Source organism: Hemitrygon akajei, chromosome 6, assembly GCF_048418815.1.
Source record: "Hemitrygon akajei chromosome 6, sHemAka1.3, whole genome shotgun sequence".
Taxonomy (NCBI): Eukaryota; Metazoa; Chordata; class Chondrichthyes; order Myliobatiformes; family Dasyatidae; genus Hemitrygon; species Hemitrygon akajei.
The window spans coordinates 65,819,964-65,841,749 of NC_133129.1; the positions used below are offsets into that span (position 1 = coordinate 65,819,964).

General features: G+C 40.9%; 1 protein-coding gene across 14 annotated transcripts in view; it reads right to left on the reverse strand.

Annotated features, from left to right (window-relative positions):
• trpm3 (transient receptor potential cation channel, subfamily M, member 3) overlaps positions 1–21,786 on the reverse strand; it is a 501,544-nt gene that overhangs the window by 84,848 nt on the left and 394,910 nt on the right. For 13 of the 14 annotated variants that reach the window (XM_073048536.1, XM_073048531.1, XM_073048530.1 and 10 more), the window contains exons 9-10: positions 19,727–19,799; positions 8,341–8,441 (exon numbers count right to left, since the gene is read on the reverse strand). In XM_073048536.1, the coding sequence (XP_072904637.1) occupies positions 8,341–8,441; positions 19,727–19,799 (174 nt within the window). The remainder of the gene's footprint in view (positions 1–8,340; positions 8,442–19,726; positions 19,800–21,786) is intronic. The other variant, XR_012099271.1, reaches the window with a different exon arrangement.

Sequence of the window (21,786 nt, forward strand, 5' to 3'; positions counted from 1 at the left end):
ATTATTGGTGAGTGGCCATTGGAAGTTGTACTGCTGCATTCTGGTAGAGGAAGGCACTGTGGATTGAAACCCTGTTCTGATAGATAAAGTTCATCCACAAACAGGAACACTGATTTTAGTTAGCTATATTCCTGGAGGATTCTTTACGCTACAATCCAGTTTGCAAAACACTCCCACCACTGGTTGTCTGATACGTCCATCATCTTAGTGCCCTCCATTCCTCTTTTCTGAAGGCATTTTAAAAGCAGATAATACTCCCTGGGATGCCTAGAGATTTCAGAAGATGAGATGCAAATATCCATAAGCCTTTCTTGTTTAGAAGGCAAAGAGTGGTTGTAGACGGGTCATATTCTGCATGGAGGTCAGTGACCAGTGGTGTGCCTCAGGGATCTGTTCTGGGACCCTTACTCTTCGTGATTTTTACAAGTGACCTGGATGAGGAAGTGGAGGGATGAGTTAGTAAGTTTGCTGATGACACAAAGGTTGGGGGTATTGTGGATAGTGTGGAGGGCTGTCAGAGGTTACACAGGGACATTGATAGGAAGTGGCAGATGGAGTTCAACTCAGATAAGTGTGAAGTGGTTCATTTTGGTAGGTCAAATATGATGGCAGAATATAGTATTAACGGTAAGACTGTTGGCAGTGTGGAGGATCAGAGGGATCTTGGGGTCCGTGTCCATAGGACACTCAAAGCAGCTGTGCAGGTTGACTCTGTGGTTAAGAAGGCATGCGGTGTATTGGCCTTCATCAATCGTGGAATTGAATTTAGGAGCCGAAGGTAATGTTGCAGCTATATAGGACCCTGGTCAGACCCCACTTGGAGTATTGTGCTCAGTTCTGTTCACGTCACTACAGGAAGGATGTGGAAACCATAGAAAGGGTGCAGAGGAGATTTACAAGGATGTTGCCTGGATTGGGGAGCATGCCTTATGAGGATAGGTTGAGTGAACTTGGTCTTTTCTCGTTGGAGCGACGAAGGATGAGAGGTGACCTGATAGAGGTGTATAAGGTGATGAGAGGCATTCATCGTGTGGATAGCCAGAGGCTTTTTCCCAGGGCTGAAATGGTTGCCCCAAGAGGACACAGGTTTAAGGTGCTTGGAAGTAGGTACAGAGGAGATGTCAGGGGTAAGTTTTTTATGCAGAGAGTGGTGAGTGCATGGAATGGGCTGCCGGCAACGGTGGTGGAGGCGGATACGATAGGGTCTTTTAAGAGACTTTTGGATAGGTACATGGAGCTTAGAAAAATAGAGGGCTATAGGTAAGCCTAGTAATTTCTAAGGTAGGGACATGGTTGGCACAACTTTGTGGGCTGAAGGGCCTGTATTGTGCTGTAGGTTTTCTATGTTTCTAGAACTAGGTACATGGTTCTAGCACAATCATTTTGGATATGGCACAGTATCTGTAAAGTAAATGTCTTGCCATTGAGTCATGTCACAAATGTTTTTAATTCCCCCCTTCATTCTTCAATTACCCACTTGGGCTCCCTTCTTACCTCTTCTCCTCTCCGTACCTGCCTATCACCATCCCCTGGTGCCCCTCCTCCCCACCCCTACCCCCTCTTTCCTATGGTCCACTTTACACTTCTATCACATTCCTTCTTCTCTACATCAATCGCCTCCCACCTTCACCCCCCCCCCCAACTCCCCTACCCACCTGGCCACCTTTCAGGTTGTACTCCTACCCTTCCCTCCACCTTTTTATTCTGGCTTCATTCCCCTTTCTTTCCAGTGTTGATTAAGGGTCTCACTCCGAAACATTGACTGTTTATTTTATAATTTGGGTTCCTAATAATTTTTTGCCATGGGCCCTTACCATTAACCTAGGGCCCTGCCATCAGTCCTGCCTGACCTGCTGAGTTCCTCTAGCATTTTGTGTGTGCTGCTGTGTTCTACATTTTATGCATTGGTACTACATTCATCTGGTTTTCAGTATGTTCATGAAGTAAACTCTGGGGAATTTCCTGCTTTGGTATCATCAAAGTGTATGCATTCTCTCCCCCTCTAACGTGGTACCTGCTACCAATTCCACTAGAAGGGAAAACAAGAGTGACTGGCAGAGGAAAATAGAAGGGCAAAAAAGAAGTAAGGCAGAATTAAAATGTGAAATAAACTTTGAGAAAGGGATTGCAAAAGAATAATGATTCTTGCAAAAGAAAGATAATTTCAGAGAAAACAGTGAAAAAATGGGAAAGGTTGGGTGAAATCGAACGATAAAGATTGAAAAGGAAAGAGAAGGCAGAGAAAGGGACAAAAAATGAGCTGAGAAACAAAATCTGAGAGAACAAATAAGAGAGAGATTGAGATCAAGACAGTAAAATGCAGATGGGGTCAGTTATCACATCTTTGTACGTCACAAATGAGGAAGGAAAAGTTAAAGAAATGAAGTATGGAAAGGGAAGATTGAGAAATAAAGATTCAGGAAGAGAGATTGTAAATGTACACGAGTAGGAGAGCCTGAGAAAGGGGGATTTGTTCAGGTGCATCTCTGAAACATCTTCTCTCTAGTGTCTTAAAGCCAGCTCAGAAAGTAGTGTAGGAAGCACAGCTGCCAATCTCCGAGCAGTGAGTTGATGAGAGGGAAAACATTGCAAAGCCAGAGGTTATTATTTATCAAGCTGCCTTGTGCTTACAGGCTTAGCTCAGCAATTTTTCTGGTGGTATTGGTGAAATCAGGAATTTGACAGCAGGAGAGTTTAATAAGAAATGATACATTACTGGCATTGTATCTGATCACTGTCATCCTCCCTCTTCTCTCCTGCCTATCATTTCCCTTGGGCCCTCTCCTCCTTCTCTTTCTCCTATGGTCCACTTTCCTTTCCCCATCAGATTCCTTCCTCTCCAGCCCTTTACCTTTCCCACCCACCTGGTTTCACCTCATCACCTTCTAGCGAGCCTCCTTCCCTCCCCTTCCCCACATTTTAAATCTGGCATCATCCCCCTTTTCAGTCCTGAAGAAGAGTCTTGGCCTACATCAACAGTTTATTTCCATAGATGTTGCCTGACATTCTGAGTTTCTCCAGCATTCTGTATATGAAATTCTGGATTTCCAGCATCTATAGATTTTCTCGTGTTTATGATCCTCCCTTTTACTTGTAAGTAAACCATACACCATGTAAGATTCCACTTAAAAATAGACAGGAGCTGTGTTTTGATACTGATTCAGACAAATGAGACAACTCAGAGGAGAATCCTGTTACCTTTTTAGAAGGATTGAACAGCTGTGCTCTTTTCTTTAAGGTACATGGGTTTGGTTTTATGGGAAACTTTGAAATCATCTTCTTCTTCTTAGACAGATCTTCAGGATAGAGGATAAATTGCTTCGTGAATTTCTGAGGTGGCCAATGAGGGAACCACAGATCCTGTCTACAGATGGGACAGGAAATGGCTAATGGAGCAGGCAAGGGGGTACTCTGATAGATGGTAAGCTTCCTCCTGGGTACTCCTGAGGCATGGTCTTAAAGTTCTCAATGCCACCACAAATGTTCAGAGGCCAGAGATTCCGATAAGAGATTTAGGAGTATTCTAGGAGAGATACAGTGCCTATAAAAAGTATTTCCACCACCCCCCAACAAGTTTTCATGTTTTATTGTTTTACAATATTGAACCACAGTGGATTTAATTTGGCCATTTTGCGAAAACAAATTTCTACAAATTGGCCTAAATTTGTTATAATTATTACACACAAAATAATTGATTGCATAATTACTCACACCCTTCAATCAGTATTTAGTAGATGCACCTTTGGTAGCAATTACAGTCTTGCGTCTGTGAGGATAGGCTTCTATCAGCTTTGCACATCTGGACGCAGCCATATTTCCCCAGTCTTCTTTACAAAACTGCTCAAGCTCTGTCAGATTGCATGGGGATCATGAGTGGACAGCCCTTTTCACATCCAGCCACAAATTCTCAATTGGATTGTGGTCTGCACTCTGACCTGGCCAATCTAGGATAAGAACTTTGTTGTTTTTTTAAACCATTCCTGTGTAGCTTTGGCTTTATGTTTTGGATCATTGTCTTGCTGGAAAACAAATCTTCCAAGTGGCAGTTCTCTTTGCTGACTGCATTAGTTTTTCCTCCCTGTATTTTGCTGCATTAATTTTACCCTCCACCTTCACAAGCCTTCCAGGGCCTGCTGCAGTGAAGCATCTCCACAGATTAGTGCAGCCACCACTATGCTTCACAGAAGGGATGGCATGTTTTTGATGATGTGCCGTGTTTGGCTTATGCCAAACATAGCATTTAGTCCAATGGCCAGAAAGTTCAATTTTCACTTCATCAGAATATAGAAACTTCTTCCAGCTGATTTCAGTGTCTCCCACATGCCTTCTGGCAAACTCTAGTTGAGATTTCATGTGAGTTTTTTTTCCAACAGTGGTTTTTTCTTTGCCACTCTCTCATAAATCTCTGACTGGTGAAGCGCCCAGGCAACAGTTGTTGTATACACAGCCACTGAAGCTTGTAACTCCTCCAGAGTTGTCACAGGTCTCTTGGTGGCCTCCCTCACTAGTCCCTTTCTTGCATGGTCTCTCAGTTTTTGGGGATGTCTTGCTGTAAGCAGATTTACAGTTGTGCCATATTCTTTCCATTTCTTGATGGTTGATTTAACTGTACTCCAAGGATTATTCAGTGACTTGGAAATTTTCTTATATCTATCTCCTGACTTGTGCTTTTCAACAACCTTTTTGTGGGTTGCTTGGAGTGTTCCTTTGTCTTTTGGTGTAGTTTTTGCCAGGATACTGACTCACCAGCAGCTGGACCTTCCAGATACAGGTGTATTTTTACTACAATCAATTGAAGCACCGTGACTGCACACAGGTGATCCCCATTTAACTAATTATGTGACTTCTAAAACCAATTGGCTGCACCAGTGATGATTTGGCGTGTCATATTAAAAGGGCTGAATATTTATGCGGTCAATTATTTTGTGTTTTATAGTTGTAATTAATTTAGATCACTTTGCAGAGATCTGTTTTCTCTTTGAAATGAGTCTTTTTCCATTGATCAGTGTCAAAAAAGCCAAATTAAATCCACTGTGATTCAAAGTTGTAAAACAATAAAGCATGAAAACTTCCAAGGGGGTGAACAGTTTTGATAGGCACTGTAGGTCTGGGAGTTATGTATTCTAATTGTGGTTCTAGGTGGTCAGAAGAACTGTGCACCTTCAACCATTCTGATTGTGCAGCAACTGATGCAATCGTCAATAGCACCTAAGACTTTGCCTCGGCTGGGGTCTGGACTAGATAAGTGGTCAGGACCAGAGTGGAGAAAGGTGTTAGTGAGCACATTTGAGTCTGAGGGAAGGAGGAGGTAGAGAAAATGATGGAGGTTAGGTAACTGGCAAGGGACTTGTAACTTTCAGGATCGGGGAGTGTGGGTCTTGGCCAATCAGAACAATCAGGGCATCACAGAAACCAGCTTCCCCTTCATGGATTCTGTTCACACTTCTTGCTGCCTCAGTAAAGTGGCCAGTGCAATTAAGAACCCCACTCACCCCAGACGTTCTCTATTCTCCCTCCTTTCATTGGGTGGAAGATACAAAAGTCTGAAAGCACATGCTACCAGAATCAAGCCCCTTCAACAAGACGAATGAATGGTCCTCTCATACAATAGGATGGATTCTTGACCTCACAATCTATCTCAGTCTGGCCTTGTGCATTATGCTTACCTACACTGTACTCTATTTGGAATTGTAACACTGTGTTCTGCATTCTGTTATTGCTTTCCCTTGTAGTACTTCAAAGGACTTATGTGATGAACAGGTCTGTATGGATGTCATGCAGAAGTATTTTTTTGCTGTAGCTCAGTATATGTGACAGTAATTTACGAACCCTGACCTTGGATCCCATTTGCCTGGGGTCTGCACATTCTTACTGTGACCACAGTGGGTTTCTTCTGCATGTTCCAGTTTCCTCCCACATCCCAAAGACGTGCAGTTTGGTTGGTTAATTGCTCTTAGTGTGCAGGTGACGGTTGAATCTGTGGGATGGGAGGGAGGGAGTTGGTGAAGATGTGGGGAGATTAAAATAGTAAGAATGTAGGTTTAGTGTAAATGGTGGTTGATGGCCTCAGGCCTGTCTCCATGTTATGGCTCTCTGACTCCATTCTGAATTGAACAGATTAGTCAAATAGTCTGCAATTGTTCTATTGTGGAATATATTGTATATTGTATAATTATTGGTTATCTCACTTTTTTGTAATCACATCTATTGTACAACTCTCACAAACTGAAACTATCCCCACCCCCATTGCAAACAGACTGTCACCTATCTGAAGCAACAATGGAACAGCATCACTGTTTATGAGGTTACAGTATTAAACTGCAGAGGGCAATGTTTCCTAAGACATCACCACACTGTTGGCAGGAGAGAGAGAGAAAGTGGAATTTAAATGTATTCTCTGTTGCCTTTGGTGAACAAGTGAGTAGTTACAGGTACTGTAAAGTCCTGGGAACTGAGCTATAGAAATGGATTTCAATGCAGCTACATTTTTACACCATGCATATCCTCCACAGAGGAGAAATTCTAACAGTATTGTGCAAATGGAAATGAAAGGAGACTGATGTAGCAGGCGAGTGAGTATCCAGAGGCCATGGGTTGGAGTTAATAATACATTGTGAATGAGCTAGGTGGAAGGTGAGTAGAAATTTTAACCTAAGAATCTGGTTCTCCAAGCTGTTCTATGCCAGAGTTCTAGGCAACCACATCAAGATTTTCAACGCACATCTCATTAATTGCCAATATTTACTACAGGCTTGACTCTTGAACCTACTCGCTCCTAGATTCATTGTCTAGACTCACTGTGACTGTGGATCTGGCTGTGTGTGAACCAGTGTAGCCTGCTCCACTGTTGGGTTGTTGGCAACCACATTAGCGGCCCCACCTCTGAGATAGCCTGGATGGAGGGGGAGACTGAGGTCCAGCAAGGCTACAAAGAAACACTGCTAAAGGACAGACAAGCCCCCTGCAACCAAAGGCCATTTATAGCTGGACAGGAGGTGAACTCCGCTCAAAGAAATGATCATGTAAACCAACCCAGTTAACCTTATGCCACATCATTCAAGGCCCCATTAGCAATGAAGTTTTCCATCATGATACATAAGTCTATAAGACACAAGAGCAGAATTAGGCCATTCAGCTCATCAAAGCTTCTCTGCTATTTGATCATGGTTGGTTTTTTTTATCCCTCTCAACTCCAATCTCTTGCCTTCACCCCATAACCTTTGATGCCCTGGGTGATGGTACTATGGAGTTGATGTATTCTATTGGGCAACCAAAGATGAAGAGGCTACTGATAACATTTGATCAAGAATCTATATTTAACCAGCTTTTCCCTTTCTATTTAAGTTATCTCCACACTTAACAAGACTCCACGATCTATAACCGACCACAATCCACATTTGATCAATGAATTGTTTTCTGTTCTTTCAATGGTTGAAGAGAAGGCTGGCAAGGTTGGTTTATATTATCCACCACTAGGCTTCACTATGGTGCAGCAGAGAGAGCTGCTTCCTCACAGTTCCAACACCTGGGCTTAATCCCAACTGCCAATGTCTGGGACCACACGAGTTTCCTTTGGGTGCTTCTGTTTGCTCCTGTGCAGCTTCACAAGTTAACTGGCCACTATAAATTGCCTGCAGTGTGTAAGTGGATGCTAGAATCTGGGGAGAGTTGATGGGAATGTGGGGAAGAAATGGGATGAGTGTTTGATTAGTTAAGTGGTTGCTGTGGTCTTGATGGGCAGCATCTGTGCAGTGACTCAGTGGCTCTCATTGCCCATGGAACAAGTGTTGGTTAAGAATCAGCCACTTTGCAATGCTTAGACTATGTAAACTATGTAAAAACATCAGATTTTCCTTCCTTAGTGAACTCATTGGGTTGTTAATACAACACAGATGCTTCGAGATCACCATTATCTCTGCTTGTTTGGAAATTCACCACTGGACATTAATGCTTAATATTGGCATTGATTTATAGTGCCCTGTCTATGAAATACATTCTAATCAATTGACTTTCAGAGGTTGAGCATAATTCAGATAGAGACAGCTATTCGTGTCACATTACTTGTTCATGGGTTTCAAACATTTCAGCAGCCAAAGTGGAGCTTTTGTCACCAAATCAAAATACAGAATGTATATATTTGATTAAAAAGATGAACATTGATTCCATTTCAGAAAACAGAGTTTCACCAGAGAAAGTCTCAACTTCAAAAATCAAAGGAAAAATTGGACAAAATTACAATTCAATAAATCATCAAAATTGGAAAAAAAAAGTACAATATTGACAGGCTGTCAGGGCTTCTGCTTGGAAAACACACAAAATGGCACAAGTCATGCACTGTACCGGCCACTGCTGTCCATAGATAAAGATTTGACTCCGAGCAATGTCCACTCTGTTCCAGGCTAAAGCTAAACTAAGCTGATCTGGTGCTGAAGCATTGGCTCCTGTTTATAAAGACAGAGACAAATATTAGCAAGCATAAGCTAAGAGTAACTCATCATTAGTTGCATACTTGGACTGCAAACTTTGTTCAACGATTTCCTCAATCAATGCCATTGTGATCCGTCAGCATTTACTGCAGTCAGTCTGTTTAAAGAGTACATATGGATCCTGTTTCAAAGTGAGAGCAACAGCAGCATACACACAAACTCATGCAGCATTTCTTTGATTAGTGATATCAGATTGCACTTTACATGGATAGACTGCAGATACTAGGAGCCTTCTCCATGGAGAAGAGGTCAGTGGGAATTGTGAGAAAGAGGCCAGAAGTGACTGGAGGACTGAGGTGGGGTGGAGGGCGGATGGCTCAGAATTAAGTAGAGCATTAAGCATGGCAACTAAAGAGAAAATTTCTGGTGGTCAAAGAATTAGTAACAAAAGGACTCAGCTTTAAGGAGATAAGACCATAAGACAGAGGAGCAGAATTAGGCCACTTGGTCCATCTAGTCTGCTACCAGCATCATGGCTGATGTATTATTCTTCTCATCCTCCTTCTCCTACCTTTTCCCCATAACCTTTGACACCCTTATCAATCAAGAACCTGTCAACCTCTGCTTGAAATATACCCAATGTCTTGGCCTTCACAGCTGTCTGTGGCAAAGAATTCAACACATTCACCACCCTCTGGCTAAAGATGTTCCTTCTCATCTCTTTTCTAGATGGGTGTCACTCTATTCTAAAGCTATGCCTTTTAGTCCTAGACGCTCCCATATTAAGAAACATCCTCTCCATGCCCACTCTATCTAGGACTTTCAACATTCCATAGGTTTCAATGAGAGCCCTCTTATTCTCAAGCAAGTACAGGCCCAGAGCCATCAAACATTCCTCATACATTAATCCTTTCATTCGCAGGTTCATTTTTGTGAATACCTTCTGGACCTTCTCCAATGCCAGGGCATCCTTTTTTAGATAAGTGGCCCAAAACTGCTTGCAATACACCAAGTACTCCTCAGCATTACATCCTTGCTTTTATATTCTGGTCCTCTTACTAACATTGCACTTGCCTTCCTCACCACCAACTTAATCTGCAGTTAACCTTTATGGATTCCTGCTGCATGACTACTCTGAAGTCCCTTTGAACCTCTGGTTTCTGAATTTGTTCCCTGTTTAGAAAATAGTCTACGCCTTTATTCTTTCTACCAAAGTGCATGCCCGTACACAACCCTTCACTATATTCCATTTGCAACTTTGCCCATTTTCCTAATCTGTCTAAGTCCTTCTGTAGATTCCCTGCTTCCTCAACACTATTTTGTATCATCTGAAAACTGGGCCACCAAGCCATCAATTCCATCAGTCAAATCATTGACATATAATGTGAAAAGAAGCGGTCCCAACACTGACCCCTGCAGAACCCCACCAGTCACCAGCTGCAAACCGGAAAATGACCCCATTTTATTCCACTTGTTGCCTCTTGCCAGTCAGCCAATCTTCTATCTATGCTAGTATCTTTCCTTTAATACCACTGGACAATAAAAACCAAAGATGTTATGAGCATAGTTCAGTTTACACGATGTGTGGTTACAATTGGGGATGCATTGTTGACAGGGTGATAGATGCAGATTTTACAGTCTAAAAAGAGAATTGTAGAAAACAAGGATTATGGACAGCACTGGATTCAGCTAGTTTTCATCTATCGTGTCTCCAATTTCTACTTCTCGCCTCAGTCTCACCACTTCCTCTCTCCATTTTATACTGACACTCTCCCCACTCCACTTTCAGTCCTGATGCAGGGTTTCCCATTCATAACTTAGTGCCCAAGATCTAGAGCTTCCTTGAAATCCTGCATATAATCATAATTATCAGAAATTCACCATGTGATTACTCCAATTGAGAGGCTGTGGTCTGTCACTGGCACAAAGTTTAAAAAGAATCAGTAAATGCTACAATATTCTGCATTCTGTGACTGGTTTCCCTTGTATTTTGTTGATGTACTGATATGCTAGCTACATAAATCCCTACAGGAGCTCCAAAGCCCTCGTGCCTGGGAGAGGAAGTATCTTACCAAGAAGATGGGTTACACCTTGTAGCAACTTGAAAGACTGGTCCAGGGCAGAGAACGCTGACAAGTTGCTGTCAGCAATCTATGACCCAGTAGGGGTGATGAATTTAACTAAGTAAGTTCTGATGTGATGAAATGATCTGCATGGGTGGCATATAAAACAAACTTTTTCACTGTACTTCAGTGCATGTGAAAGTAGTTTACCAATTAATCCAGTTTAGGAATAATCTTTGCATATTTCAGAAGCCTATGAGCTGGGTTGGATAAAGTTACAGAGGTAGAAGTCATTGTTGTTAGTCAAAACAGAAACTTTACCTCTGTATCTGAAGTATTGGAACTACTCTGGTTTTAAAGGTTATGATTACAGTGGGAAGGGCTACTAGCTATTGGACGATATTTGAGGGAAAACCTCATTCACCAGGAAAGTGGTGAGGAACAGTTCTAATGAATCATATGGCACTTCCCTGCATTTCAGTTATGTGAATGCTTTCTATAGCCGGCCCAGAGTACTCATGAAGCATTTTTAATCATTATTTGCTTCCCTTGTGGCCAGTCCAGTGTTTGTAATTTTAGAGTTTAATAACACCAAAGAATGTTAATTAAATGAAACATCTTCAATATTCTCATTCCTTCTGCTTCATTGAGAAACGGTCATTGTACAGTGCAACATTCCCATTTTGTATTCCAAGCATGGGAATGCTGATTGGAAGTGAGTTAGGTCACCTTTTTGCCAATAGTTCTTCAGGGAACTGATGATGAGGCTGAGAAGTCCGGAACACTAAAGATATTCATTTAAAAACTATTAAAACTATTCATTTTAAATCAGTTTCTGCAGTATAAGTAAGCCAGTGGATGTGTGGAAAGAGATGTGCATTTCCTTAGTATCCCACACAGGTCTAGGACACAAGAAGCTGTTTTACAGGCAGTGGGGGATTCAGTGGTTGTCAGACTAAATGCTAGGCAACCTCCAACTTTACAGGCTGCTGCTCTGGGTAGCACATGTCACACCATGTCCTTTGGTTCAGCATCCTGTTTGTGGGATTACATTCTTTTATTAACTGGGCATGCGTAATCTTGGAGTAATATTGCATGGAAAAGCAGTCACCTTGTCCACAGTGACTATGATGACCGCTAAGCAAGTTCGAAAAGGGACTGAGAAACAAGACTGAGAAAGAATTTTTGGATTACTCCTGGTGATCAAGGTCAAGGCAGGAAAGAATGATAGAACAGAGGAAGGTGTAACTAAGGAACTGGGCAAGGTTTCATGTTGCTGGATCATTGCAACCATATGGGATACACGCCAGCTATTGAGAATGTTAAGAGATGGGAATGCTGGGGTTTGATCAAGAACTTCTAATCACAGGCAAAGTTCCAAACTACTGCTGACAGCTAATAATGTTTCATTTTTCAAGAAAATAAATAGGGAAGGTCTTGGAAACTATAGCCCATTGAATCTCACGTTAGTGGTAGAGAAACTACTGGAGAAGATTCTTGGAGATAGGATTTATGAGCATTGGAAAATCATCGCCTAATTAGAGACAGTCAGCGTGGCTTTATGCAAGTTTTTCGCGGATGCGACCAAGATGGTTGATGAAGATAGAGTTGTGCTGTCTGCATGGATTTTTGCACGGTGTTTGACAAGGTCCCTCTTGGTAGGTCACCAGAAGATTAAGATGCATGGTAACGATGGTAACTTAGCTGTTTGGATTCAGAATTTGCTTGCCCATACAAAACAGGGGGTAGTGGTTGATGGGACTTATTCTGGCTGGAGGTCAGTGGAGGTGTTCTGCAGGGATCTTGGGACCTTTTCTGTTTGTGATACATATATAATGGCCTGGATGAGAATGCAGATGGGTGGGTTAGCAAGTTTGTAGATGATGCAAAAATTGGTGGTAGTGTGAATACAGTGGGATATAGATCCGTTGCAGGTAGCAGTTGCAAAATGGCTGATGAGGTTTAATCCAGCCAAACGTGAAGCACTGCACTTTGCAAGATCAAATATAAAGGGAAAGTATGTTGTTAATGTCAAGACCCTTAATAGTATAGATGTACAGAGGCACTTTGGGATCCAAGCCCAGAGCTCCCTGAACGTGATTAAACAGCTTGATAAGGTGGTAAAGAAAGCATGTGGTATGCTTTCCTTTAAGTTAAGCCACATGTGGAGTATGTATTCTATTTCATTCTGGTCACCCATTATAGGAAGGATGTGCAGACTTTGTAGAGGGTGCAGAAGAGGTTTACCAGAACACTGTCTGCTTTGTAGAGTGTGTGCTATGGGGAGAGGCTAGACAAACATGATTTGTTTCACCCAGTGTGGCAGAGGCTGAGCGGACACCTGACAGAAGCTCATAAGAGGCTTTGATGGAGTGGGCAGCCAGTATCATTTTCCCATGGTCAAAATGTCTAGTAGTAGAGGGCAAGCATTTGAGATGAGAGGGTACAGGTTCTAAGGAGATGTGCAGGGCAACTTTTTTACACAGAGTGGTGGATGTCTGGAATATGCCGTCAGTTGTGGCAGTAGAGGCAAATGCATTTAAGAGGATCTTAGGTAGTAACCCAAATGTGTAGAGAATGGAGAATGGGCACTGGGTTGGCAGAAGGGATCAGTTTCTTCGGGCATTTAATTACTAGTTTAATTATTTTGACACAAAGGCCATTCAGCCCAGCTTTCCATTAACAGTGTTTCGATTCCACTAAACCTCTTCACCTGCCCCAATAACCATACCATTTTGTCTCTTTCTTCTGCATGTGCTTATCAAAAGTTTCCTTAAATGTATCCAAACTATTTTTATCATCCAGCTCATTGAGAACAAGTTCCACATTCTCACTGTTCTCCAGATAATTGAGGATTTTGTGAATTCTCTTTTGGATTTAACCAGTGACTGACTTATATTAATGGATCTAATTTTAGACTCCCCTATATGGCAAAGCATTTACAATGTCAACCCAATTCCAGTATTAGAATTGTCTTTGGCCTGTAAAATCATTGAAGTCAGAGCTAAAATGAAAACTGCGATCAATTCTGATCAGGGTATAACATTGGCCTGGAACTTGCTGTAGTGACAAAATAACAGTACTCACCAATGCCTTGTAGAAAGCTCTCTGTAAAGATTTATTAGTTTCTACAGTATGGACGTTGTCTTTTCCAATGTGTGCTGCTGTCACACATTATTTAAAAGGGATTCCTTGCATTCCAGTTTAGATTATAGCTCATAACCTGAAACATCAACTGCTTTTCTCTCCAAAGATGTTACCTGGCCTGCGAAATATTTCCAACTTTCAGATTTTACTTAAGATTTTGGGCACCTGCCGTAGTTTGGTTTTCTATGCCTCTGTCATGCCATCAGATTAGCTGAGTAGTCATCACATTAAAGAATTTTCACAGAGAACAAACCATGGAAGATGAAGCACAAGGTGTACTTCACTTTGCAAATATTATGCTGAACACTGAAGATTAGAAAACAAGGACTAATAATAAAAAGGATGTTTCACAAATGATCATGCTTAAAATAAAATGATTTTATTTAAAAATTACAATTGAAATGTTAATCCATGGACATAAAGTTAAATGTTATGTTGCCCTTGTTAAGTATCTGATTAAATTTACACTTGAACATTAGAATCAAGTGTAAAATTTTCAGATTTTTTTTCCACAGTGGGCCAAGTGAGACCCCCCCCCCACCTCACCAGAACCACTCTCCTCAACTTTAAAAAGTGTAAATTATATTGGTATGAAGATGAAGCAAGCTAAGAAACAGGCCAGAAGGCAAACAGAGACAGAACTTCAAACAGCTGATCCATAACATTCAAATAAGATTTCACCCCAAATAAGAAAAATGTATTTCATTAGAAACGGCACAATCTTTTTAGAATAGATAGGTCCTTTTCAAACTGGAAGGGGGTACCCCAGGGAATAATTCTTGGTCCTCAGTTTTTTACTATTTATGTTGATGACCTGGAGGAGGAAATAGAATGTAAGGTTTCTAAGTTTGCCAATGAAACAAAAAAGGACATGTTGAGAAGAGGACATTGTGATTGTGCAAAGGAATATAGATAGATTGAGTAATTGGGTGAAAATCTGACAAATAGAGTTTAAAATGGGAAGTATGAAGGTGTGTTAGAAATGGGAAGAGGAATCAAAAGGTGGATTATTATATAAATTAAGAGAAATTACAAATGAGTGAATGTCAGCGGGATCTAGGTGTTCTAGTGCATGAATCACAAAAAGTTTTCAGGTAGATACAACAAGTAGTTAAAAAAGTAAACAGCATTTTGGCCTTCATTGCACAGGGAACAGAGTTTAAGGATAGTGAAGTTTTGTTACAAGAGTGCAGCATGCTTGTGAGGCATCAGCTAGAAGAATGCACGCAGTTTTCATCTACTTACTTACAAAACAATATTGTAGCATTGGAGACAACCAAAAGGAGATTTACCAGGGATGAGAGGATTGTCTTTTCAGGAGAAGTTAGATGGATTGGGTTTGCATTCCTTGGAGTTTAGAAGAATAAACTGTGACCTTATTTAAACATATAAGAGGCTTGACAGGGTTAAAGTTGAGATGTTTCCACCAGAGGGAGAGTCGTAGCTACAACATAAAGGGATGGTCATTTAGCACTGAAGTGCATAGAGATTTCTCTTCTCAGATGGTAATGTGTCTCTGGTATTCTCTGGTCCTGAGACTGGTAGAATATCAGTTAAACTGACTTCCGGGGTTAGGAAGATGCCAGAGTCCATTATTAAGGATGAGGTTTTGTGGTACTTGGAGCGCATTGTAATATAGCCCAAATTCAGCATAGCTTTCTAAAGGGGAAATCTTTTCTGACAAATCTGTTGGAATTCTTTGAGGAAATAACAGGCAGAAAAGATGAAGGAGAGTCAGTGGATATTGTTTACTTTGATTTTTAGAAGGCCTTTGACAAGTTGCTGCATGTGAGACTGCTAAATAAGATAAAGGCCCATGGTTTACAGGAAAGATACTAGCAGGGATAGAAGATTGGTTGACTGGCAAGGTAAAGAATGGAAATAAAGGAGGCCTTTTCTAGTTGGCTGATGGTGATTAATGTGTTAGGGCCTCTTCTTTTCACTAAAGATAGCATATCAATAGAATTGATGGCTTTGTGGCTGAGTTTGCAGATGATACAAAGATAGGTTGAGGGGCAGGTGGTGTTGTGGAAGCAGAGAGTCTGTAGAAGGACTTAGACAGATTAAGAATCTGGGCAAAGAAGTGGCAGATGGAATACAGTGTAGGTAAGTGTATAGTCATGCACTTTGGTAAAAGGAATAAAGGCATACACAATTTTCTAAATGGGAAGCAAATTCAGAAATCAGAGGTGCAAGGGACAGGAGTCCTCATGCAGGATTCTCTAAATGTTAATTTGAAGACTGAGCTGATGGTAAGGAAGGCAAATGCAAAGTTAGCATTCATCTCAAGAGGGCTAGAATATAACGGCAAAGATGTAATGTTGAGGCTTTATAAGGAATTTATCTGAATGCACTTGAAGTATTGTGAACAGCTTTGGGCCCCTTATCTAAGAAAAAATGTGCTGACATTGGAGAGGGTCTCAAGAATGATCCCAAGAATGAAAGAGTTAACGTATGAGGAGCACTAGAAGAATGAGGGGAGGTCTCACTGAAAGCTATCAAATATTGTAAAGTCTATTTAGTGCACATGGGGAGAATGTTTCCTATAGTGGGGTGCTTGGGTCTAGAGGGCACAGCCTCTAAATACAAGCATGTCCCTTTAGAACAGAGATAAGGAGGAATTTCTAAAGTCAGAGGGTGATGAATCTGTAGAATTCACTGCTACAGACAGCTGTGGAGGCAAGTCATTGGATATATTTAGTAAGGGTGTCAATGGTTACATGGAGAAGGCAGGAGAATGGAGTTGAGAGGGATAAATAATCAGCCATGATGGAATGGTGGGGGGCCCTGGTTAGCCGACTGTCAGTCCTATTTTCTTGCTTAAATAGCTTAAATTCACAAAGGTTCCAGAAACTTTCTTCATGATTGTGCTGTGAAAATGGTACATCCTCTGAATGTGCATTGGAGCACTGACAGCAATCCTGGAATTTCTGCAATGAACCACTGTATACACGCATGGAAATCTGAAAGCTGATAGTTTCAGAGAGTAATGATGGCATCTACCACTGAAAAATTCTGCTTGAAGGCTACTGCTCTCTATGACAAATTAGGAACACTTGATATTTGTAGGCAACACAATGTTGTTCTTGCACAGACTGTCTATTGCTTTGTAATGATGTGAAATTGTTTAAATCCTGTCATGTGAATTCACTTTAATCAGTTCCTCTTGCGTGTATAATTTTTGAATGCATATAACAGAAATGTAAAGGGCATCTTTTCATCCTGTGCCTCAGCTTTGTATAGACCTTGAACAGGCCACAGTTGTGTGGACTAGATAAGGGACTTAGCGTGGCCAATCAATTTGATTGATTTTTTTAATACTTTGCATATGATATGGAACTACTACCACAGTCTATGACAGATTGATCTAATATGCTGAAGGGGTTACATTTTTATCTACATTGCTGCTTTGTGCAGAAACAGATCGGAAAGGCAGTTGATTAACAAGACTGTTAAAGACTACTGCCAAGCCTCAGGAGGAAAGGGACGTAACAAACATTAATGGGTGAATTTACTCAATCAGTATATTCAGAAACGCAGAGTCAAAAACAGCCCTCTGTCAATGTCCTTCCTGCACAGAGTGTACATCACTGCATTGCTCTAATAGTGGTTCCTGCAAATCCCTGAATTTCACCACTCTACTCCAGTGGCCTTCCTTCTGAATTCCACCCTAAACTTTTGATGTACAAGCACCCCATTCGGAACGTCTTGCTTTGTGCCACGGCAGAACTAGGTGTTAGTCATGAGTAAACAGAAAGTGGAATTCAGGAGAACTTTTTTTCCACCCAGGACATGGTGAGAATGTGGAACTCACCAGCCCGGGAGTGGTTGAGAGGGAAGGGAGAAATTAAAGAGAAGGCGAATGAACTCGAGCAAACATGAATTGAGGTACTGAGCTGATGATTGAAATGGAGTGGAGTAGGATGAAGGTTGTTAGAGAACAAAACCTAGTATTGGCCAAATAGTTTACTTCTCATATGGGTTCTATACCTTTTTCTTATCAATATGTGTGGAACAACAGAGGAATCTTGAGGTCCAAGTCTATAGATCCCTCAAAGTTTCTGTACAAGTTGATAGGATGCTTAAGAAGATGTATGGTGTGTTGGTCTTAATTAGTCAGGGGATTGAGTTCAAAAGCTGTGAGATACAGTTACAGCTCTGGTTAGACTACGTTTGGAGTATTGCATTCAATTCTGGACACCATATTATGGGAAGGATGTGGAAGCATTAGAGAGGGTGCAGAGGTGACTTACCAGAATGCTGTCTTATGAGGAAAGGTTGAGCAAGCTAGGGTTTTTCTCTTTGGAATGAAGGAGGATAAGAGGCAATTTGATAGAGGTGTATAAGACGATAAAGGCCATAATGTGGAAGCCAACACCTTTTCCCAGGGCAGCATTTTTAAATGATTGTTGTGAAAAGCCTCGTCACATTTTATGAAGTTATCAAGGGGACACATTTTAAGGTGATTGGAGGAAAATATAAGGGGAATGTCAGAGGTCGGTTTTTATACTGAGAGTGAGTGGTAAGAGCATGGAATGTGCTGTCAGGGTTGGTGGTAGGGGCAGATATACTAGGGAAATTCAGAAGACTATTAGATAGATATATTGATAAAAGAGAATTAGAAGGCTATGTGGGAAGAAGGGTTAGATTAATTTTGGAATAGATTAAAAGGTCGACACAATGTCATGGGCTCAAGGGCCTGTACTAAACTGAATTACTTTAAGTTTGATGTTCTCTGCTCCATTTGACACACCAGGACTCCAGTTTTCATTCACCAAAGTCCTGGATCACATGTTCTCTTTAATACACTAAGACCGTGGCTCTTGTGTTCCCTTTCCATTCACTGGGGCACTCGTTCCCATGCTCTGGTTTCACTTGCTGGAGCCATGGTTCCCCTCATCCCTTTTAACTTAACTGCTTCACTGTGAAGCTTATTATTGCACCATGAAACATAAAAACCAAGGTAAATGTACACTAAGGCATTAATATTAGTAACATGCCATAGTCTGTGCAATCTGTTAGACCAGCGTTACCAGTGTGCTGGTTGTCATCAGATTATCAGACCTCTATCCTGATGAAACACCGCAAGGCTTTTCACAACTATTATACAAAGCTTGGCACAATGGGAGTGGATCAGGCGATAAAAATCGTGGTTAAATAGGTAGATTTTAAGGACAGAGCAGACAGGTGGAGAGGCTTAGGGTTGTATTTCCAGACCTGAGCAACTGAAGGCAGAGTGATTGATGGGGCAGGTCAAGGGTGGCGAACCCATGGCACAGATGCTATAGATAGCATGTCCAGCCATAATATAAAAATACATAATGATCATCTCTACTGCCAAATGAAGCAGTAAATGATATTTTTTTAAACAATCCAAGAGCACTGAGATGCTTTCACAGGAAGTGCCTTGTACCAGCTTGGTGCCAATTAGACAGTTGTAAGAACTCGTGATGTTGAATGATACACTTTGCAATCCTCACAGACCTGGTGAACACATCAGTATTTGGATAATGAATGGCTAGGTCATTTGGTAATGGCTTTGCTTTGCTTTTGTATGGCTTTTGTTAGTGAATACAGGATACTCAGCAAAAATAACAGTAAATATATGTAATTTACTTCCTCCATGAATACTCATTTTTCAATGTTGTTTTAAAAGATTAATATTAATAATTTTGAACAGGTTTTCTAAAGTGCTGCAGAAATTTTAATCTGTATTATACTTTTATTAATAATAAAACAATGAATGTACACAAATAAGCAACAGGACACATCCTTTTTCCTTAAAATATCTATAATTATTGTTACTAATTTATTAATGAATGATAATTTTAGCTCAAAATTACCATGGCATGCAAGATAATTACTTTAGAAAATTATCACTCACTCGGATGCACACTCTCAGAAAGGTTTGCCACCTCTAGTGGTGGCATTAAAACTGGCAAAGTATAACACAACAGAACTAGGGAGAGTCGAGACTGTGGAGCATTCTAGGGTCAGAAGAAATTACTGAGAGAGGAAAGTTTAATCATACATGACAAGAATAATGCATTAGATTTGTTGAGGTACAGTGGTACATAGGGCAACTATTACCTTTAAGGAGTGCTGTTAAAATAGCCAAATCAATGTCCTGATGTCCCTCTGAGCCCATTCTGAAGACTGTAATCTGAAAATTGATAGGAGAGTTAAAGCTTGCTGTATTATTTATGGGATCTAAACATACAACTATGGTAAACTTTGTTGAATCCATGAAGGAGATCACAAAACCATCAATATCACCCATCTCAGATAACCTGTTGAGTTTGTGAAATAGCTGCATACACCAGAGTTGCTAACTCTTGTTGGGTGTACAATCCATCAATAGACATGCTTCCTCAAACATCTGCTCCCAAATGCTCTGCGCTCTAGACATTCAATCTCTCCACCCTCAGCAAGGTTAATCAGAAAGCACAAGACTCTGAATTGTGGTCAGTTCCTCATTGGCTGTCAGTCAAAGAACCTGTCAGCCAAAGAACCTGCCGGCCCCTGTCACCAGCACTGGTAAAACTAACAAAGATGATAATGTTGAATGCCACTGATAGTTCTGCTTTCTGAACAAACTCCTGGAGATGAAGCCACTATCCTGGAGGCTCGACAACTCCTAATTTAATTTGGTTTGGTGCATCTGGAATAAAATCTCACCCTCTGTTAACGTCTGGAACATCAGTGGATTCTGCCTCCTGCACTCTGTTGGAACTGAGCCTACCCCTATTAATTCCTTTACAATCCACCTGGGATATCCCTGCTCATTGGAAACGCAGCCAGAGTAATTACAATTCATGATAGAACAGAAAGAAGGAGAGACATGGAGAGAGAAAATCCCGAACCAGTGGAGTGATTTCATATTACAGAAATAATTTACTTCTTCATCTTTTAAAATTCCAAGGAATATTTATTTCAATCCTGATGAGGGTATCAGTTTAGAAAAACTTAAATTCCCATCTGCAGAAATGTTCATTTTCTGAGTCTAGAAAAATTTTAAATCCTATCTGGAGAAATGTTCATTTTCTGAGTGAACATCAACCATCATGACAGTGAATTGAGGCCAAATGTTACTACTTGCTCTGAATAGCAGAAATGGATACAGGTGATTCCCACATTACAGTAGTTCAGGTCACAGAAATTTGCTGTTATGGGATTCACAAATTGCTACTAAAATATCTGGGATACAGAATAAAAATTCACTCATAAGAAATGTATGTGAATAATAGCAATTAAACAAACCCAAATTGTATTTTTTCCAGCTTCTACTTTCTGATGCATATGCACATGATAGGACTCCATGTTTAAAAAAAATGTGATATGGACTATTTTCTAGGAACCCAAAATCCCTGTAACAGAGGCGTTACCTGCAATGTATAGTTTATGATGGTCTTACCTTTGATTCAAATGGTTAGGTTCAAAGTTCAAAGTAAATTTATTATCAAAGTACATATATGTCACCACTTACTACACTGAGATTCAGTTTCTTGCAGGCATTCACAGTAGATACAAAAAGACACAAGAGGATCAATGAAAAACTGCACACAATAAAGACAGGCAAAAGACAACAAACTGTACAAATACAAAAGAAAAATAATACAGTATATAAATAAGCAATACATATCAAGAACATGAGTCCTTAAGAGTGAGTCCATAGATTGTGGAATCATTCCAGTATTGGGGTGACTGAAGTTACCTCCTCTGATTCAGGAGCCTGATGGTTGAGGGGTTATAATTGTTTTTGAACCTATTGGTACAGGTCTTGAGGCTCCTGTACCTCCTTGATGGCAGCAGATAGAAGAGAGCATGGCCTGGATGCTGGGGTCCTTGATGATGGGTGCTGCTTTCCTGCCACAGTGATCCTTGTAAATGTGCTCAATGCTGTGGAGAGCTTTACCTGTGATAGACTGTGCTGTATCCACTACTTTTTGTAAGATTTTCCATTCAAGGGCATTGGTGTTCCCGTACCAGGCTGTGCTGTAACCAGCCAGTTTATTCTCCATCGCACATATATAGAAGTTTGTCAAAGTTTTAGATTCCATGCTGAATTTGCATGAATTTAAGTTCTAAGAAATTAGATGCACCGCTGTGCCTTCTTTGTAATGGCAGTAACGTGCTGGGCCCAGGACCGA